At 42.0% G+C, this 5,516-nt stretch overlaps 1 protein-coding gene across 1 annotated transcript; it reads right to left on the reverse strand.

Annotated features, from left to right (window-relative positions):
- Positions 1-821: 821 nt before the first annotated feature.
- Positions 822-3,365, reverse strand: LOC105043257 (transcription factor bHLH67). Its single transcript, XM_010920736.4, has 4 exons — positions 2,914-3,365; positions 1,940-2,575; positions 1,372-1,854; positions 822-1,254 (listed from the first exon to the last, which is right to left on the reverse strand). The coding sequence occupies exons 1-4, from the start codon at positions 2,944-2,946 to the stop codon at positions 1,168-1,170; spliced, it is 1,239 nt and encodes a 412-aa protein (XP_010919038.1). The 5' UTR covers positions 2,947-3,365; the 3' UTR covers positions 822-1,167.
- Between the last annotated feature and the right edge of the window lie 2,151 nt (positions 3,366-5,516).

Consider the following 5,516-nt stretch of genomic DNA (forward strand, 5'->3'; position numbering starts at 1 on the left):
TATTTGATTAATATAAATCAAATAGCATCCACTTAACTCTATTCACCGATAAATTAAACATCTAACTAATATATATATATATATATATATATATATATATATATATATATATATATATATTCATAAAAAATTAAAAAAAACATATATAGACATCTAATTTTATTTATAATTTTATTTAATTTTATATAATATTTATAAATTTTAAAAAAATAAATAATTATATTAATATATTATTAATTTAATATTTTTAAATTTTATAATCATAAAAATTAATTATCCAACATGTACATCCATGCATCCAATGTCCAATATCCGATCCATAAGGCGCATATGAATATATATATCCATCTAACAAAATAAATATAAATATATATATGCATCAATAAATAAATATAAATCTATATTTATCAAATAATATATATATATATATATATATATATATATATATATATATTTCCCATCTGCATTGATCCCGTTTGAGCCGCCTCCGTATTGCATGCATCAGGTGCAATTGGACGGCGCAAATCCCACGATGGATAATGCCACGCTATCCTTTGAATTTCACCGATTCCCGATCACGTGCTCTCCACCGTGCATATGCTCCAGGATTTGCCCACTTGGTGCATGCTATAATTTTTGTCTGAGCCCTGTTACGCAATGTTCATCGTTTAAACATACATCAATAAATCATCAGCTAAATCAGGATTTAACAAACGGTCAGGATCCTCTCATGATGGATAACCATTAAGCCGCTTCTACGTGGAGCCAAACACAAGAACCAACAAAAAAAAAAGAAAAAGAAAAAAAACACAAGAATAACATGTAGCAAGCTAGCCTTGATCATCATCTGTAATCACGAACGTAGAAATTCAACGCCTGCCATCTCAAAAGGCGCATCCTTTCCTTCCGAGAAAGAGAAGAGAGGGAAAGAGAGAGAGAGAGAGAGAGTGAGCAAAAGTTGAGAGACTGAAAGCTCGGAAGATGGAACCAAACGGTACAAAATCCTATCACTGCTCCAGTCTCCAGAGAGCAGGAAAAAGCTGCTGCCCTCGCTGCAACCCCACTCTCCCCTTCCACGGCCGGTGCGGCATTAGCAGAATAGCAAAGCTTTGGCGACCAACTTTCTTAGCCCATGTCATCTCTCTTAAATCATGACAAGACCCAGCGTCATCGGCAGGCGTTGATGTAGCCGAATATTTGGTGCACCGCCGTTGCTATTTCGTCCGCCGACCCAAGCTTGCACCCCTCCTCCATCTGTTCGCTCGTTTTAATTACCGGACAAAATATCTTAGATTTGGTGCTTAAAAGAAAGCATTAATTAGCTTTTAAAACTAATAATAGAAGTTTTTTGTCTTTTGTTGTAGCACTAACTTTGAGGTTAAGGGAGTAGAGGATAGAGGAGGGATCGAGGGAGGTGATGTTGAGGTGGAGGACGGAGAGGCGGAGCTCCTCCAACGCGGCGATGGCCCGCACCAGCTGCCCGGCCCGTCGCCGCGCTGCCACCTTCAGATTCACGTGCCCCTGCACCACCGTGGCCTCTACGTCCACCCCTCCCTCCTCCGCCACCACCTCCGGCGACTCCTCGCCGTTCTCCTCCTCCTCCTTGACCCGTCGCTGCTGTTGGGACTGCGAGTAGCTCGTGTACTGCGGGGAGATGAAGAAACCCTTCAGCGAGGCGGCCGCCGCCGCCCCGGTGCACGCGTCCTCCTCGCTGCTGGATCTCGGGATGGTGTTGCATGTGGAGGACACGGCGGCGGACGTGCGCTGCCGTTTCTCGGCCTGAAGGGAGAGAAGGAGCTGCTCGAGCTCCTTGATGAAGTCGATGGCCCCCCCGATGATGGAGGCCTGGTCCCCCTGCGGCCAAAAACAACATCGTCAAATGAGGAAATATGGATGGAATTGGAAGAAGATGAGAGAGAGAGAGAGAGCGCGAGCGTACACGTTGGACGAAAGAGGGGGGCATGACGGCGCGAAGGGCGGCGAGGTGGTCGTTCATTAGTCGCCGGCGGTTGCGCTCAACGGCGATGTGGGTCATCCGCTGGCTCTCAGCCTCTTCCGCGCTCTTCGTTGAGGCCGCCGCCACCCGTGACCTCTTCCTCGTCTTCCTCTCCCTCGTCTCCACCGCCGCCGGAGATCTGGTGGTTCCAGAGGGGAGTTGGCGGTGGTGGTCGGGTTCGTGACCGTCGACGCCTCTGGCGTCGGACAGGGACTCGGAGGCGTGGGTGACGCAGCTCTCCAGCTGCTCCGCGGCACGGGAGGAGTCGATCTCAGCAGTCCATTTTTTATCTTGGTGGCTCTGGAGGCGGAGGAGGAGCTGGAAGTTGGATTCCGGTGGGAAGGAGGTCAAGAGCTCTCGCTGGTGCTGCTGCTGTTGCTGGACGACTTGGAAGTGGAGTTGCGGCTCTTCCTCTTCTTCCGTCTCCTCCTCCGCTTGCATTGCGCTTTGGAGCAGTTGGAGGAAGGGCATTCGGTGGTAATGGTGTGGAATGAAGCTGCCGTAGCTCATTTCTCGACCAGAACTCGGGCTCCAGTCTTCCGGTTCCAAGCACTCCGAGCCCCTCCCCTCTCCAGCCAACTGCATTTTTTTTTTATGAAATTAACGCCAAAAAAAAAGTGAAAATGGACTGAATTGACCAGGAGATTTGCCAAGAAAACGAATTTCATTAAAAATAGCAGCTCAAACTCACCACCTAAGAGGCAAGGTGGAATCGAGTGCAAAAGGAATACATATTATTATACAAGGAAGAAGAAACCGGGTTTATCCTGTTGTTCTACTACCTAGATTTTTCTATTTATTACTTGTACTGCATTCAATAAAATCTCCAGAAAAAGGGGTCAACACCCACATCTCTTGCATCCAGAAAGAGAGGAAACTAGTTAAGAGGTGCAGAGGGTGGTAGTAAATTGACTTACATAGGGGTTGATGGGTCCTCGGAGCCTCTCCATCGGATAAGTTGGGGAGAATTGACCGCTCCTGCTCCTACCAGTTGCGGGAAGTACCTCTTCAAAACCCCCCACTTCTTCTCTTCACGATCAAATTAAAAAGGGGGCCTCTTAAATCCCCTCAACACCCGCACGAAGCAATAAATATGGAGGCAAAGAGAGGCTGCAGAGCGAGAAAGGAACTAGAGCTCATTACTCTCTGCTCCTTCCCTACTTCTTTTTCTTTTCTTTAATTACCTCCCTCATACGCCTGCATTGTGAAGACCTGGTCGGTCCGCTCTCTGCACAACCATAAAAGAGGGGGAAGGAGAGGAGGAAAAAAAGCAAAAAAAAAAAAAAAAGGGAAAGGATAGGAAATAGAGGTTAGAGAAGGAGAGAGGTGAGGAGGTGATAGAAACTAGAAAGTGATGAGTGTGGTGGTAAACGAGAAGAAGGGTTAGGTTAAAGGCTTGCAGCTAAAAATAATATGCTGGAGTATCTGGGAAAGCAGTGTGAGTATGATAATATGAAGGCAATATATGGACTGGCGACTAGGGGGAGTGGGTCAGATACAGAATGCGAACCTTGGGTTAATTAGGGTTTAGGGATGGGGATCCGGACCTGGGGATTGTGGCCCTGTCTAGTTCGCAAGCTCCCATGCATTATTGCTGGATGGCAGATTTGTCCAGAAGTGGCGGCAAGCAGTTGTGGGGACTCCCGTTGGCACCCCCACTTCTAAGCCCTCGCTCATTTAATTATAGGAGAGAGACTACAAATACGAGAAACTTTTTGGTGGGCCGCTTGCCTTACCCTACCAGGAGGTCCGGGACGAGAAAGTTTCGGAATCTTGCAAGAAGAATAAAGAGGAAACAAGCAAATTATAGGATACTAACGAGTATACATGTGTTTGAGAGGAAAGGCATGATAGTTGTAATCTCCGGTATGATCTTTTTTATTTTTTTAGTTTGTGCATTTATTTTATCGAATAAATTTTTTATGATCAATTTTATTATAAAAAAATTATAATTGGATCATCATCATCTGCCACATTTCGAAGCACACTATATCTATATTTAAAAAAATAAAAATAAATAAATCATAAAGAGTTAGGTGATAAATCTTCGAAGCAACTGTATATCTGTATTTAAAAAAAATAAAAATAAATAAATCATAAAGAGTTAGGTGATTTTATCAAAATTATTCAAATATTTTTAGATTTATTTATTTTTATTTTTTTAATATTTTAATACTACATGGTATATTTTGAATTGACAAAATATCATAATTTTTTTTTGATCAATTTGATTATAAAAATTTTATTTATTTATCTCTCGAGCCAAGAATATTTGGGAGGGATAGCGACAGTGGTATTTTAGAAGAACAGGTTAATTTAGAGACCATGAGTGAAGATTTAATATAATTTATGTTATTTAAGAAATATGGTACAAGATTTTAGGAGCAAGCAGTTGTTAGCATGGTTGATTAGCACTCAACCTCAGAATCTGTCCTCGACAGATCTAGTCTTCAAGTCTTGAATTTTGGTAGAGGAAAAATTATAAAGAAAATAAAACTATAAAGCTAAGCTGAAGCAAGGCACTTAGTGCTCAAATTCAACTTATACTGTAGTCGAGTGAAGGCCATGTTCAAATAAATGAACATCCAACACAAGCTCAAACCAATCTCTGTCCACATCAAGCAAAACTCATCAACCTGTTCGAAAATGATACGTTTAATAGATTGATAACAACCCTAGATCTCTGAAGCCAAGTTCTTATATATACTTTCAGACGACTTGCTCAATTTATAGTCTTGGGTTAGGATTATGTGTAAGATATGAGATCATTTCAGAAATTAGAAATCATAACTCAATGTATTAATATTTATGAAAAAGCTTATCTAAGTAGTTGCTTAATCCATTATTCCTTGTCAAAAAAAATATATATTTACAAAAAAGGGATAGATTATTATTTAACTAATAATTGAACTAATAAAAAATATTTATTATCTGTTAACGCATGCTCAGCCAAAAAAATAATAATAATAAAATAAATTTTGGTAAATCTCATGCTTGGCTCAACCATAATTGAATACACTAATTTCTACCCAAGCACCAGCTTGTCATTCGGCATATATTCTCAGAAAGCAGAAAGCGAACTCACAATGAGAAACATAATTTAGGGAAGGGTCAGCTTGATGCGACCACCCAAAGGTTTGGGAGGCAGTGTTCGAGTTCTTACGGTTCAAATGATCTAGTTCTCTTTCTACTGTTTTATATTCCAACCACCAAAATAATGTCTTGGAAAAACTAGATGTGACGCGAGCCCTCCCAAAAGGCTTCAATTGGTTTCCTATGGCTGTATCTATTCAGTCTTGCCCGCGGTGGTACGTCATTACTCGTACAGAGGATCTTCATCTCTTGATCTCAAAAGGATTGTGGCGTCACAAAATGGCACCTACGGAGAGTCCTGCACATGGCTAATGCAGTGTGAAAGCACATGGCCCAGCTGGAAGGTATAGAGACAACGGGGCATTCCGGATTCCATGGATTGAACTTGGATGGATTTAGAGTACCCAACTGAGAGGGGTGCATTTTA

The sequence above is a fragment of the Elaeis guineensis genome, chromosome 4, assembly GCF_000442705.2.
Source record: "Elaeis guineensis isolate ETL-2024a chromosome 4, EG11, whole genome shotgun sequence".
Classification (NCBI taxonomy): Eukaryota; Viridiplantae; Streptophyta; class Magnoliopsida; order Arecales; family Arecaceae; genus Elaeis; species Elaeis guineensis.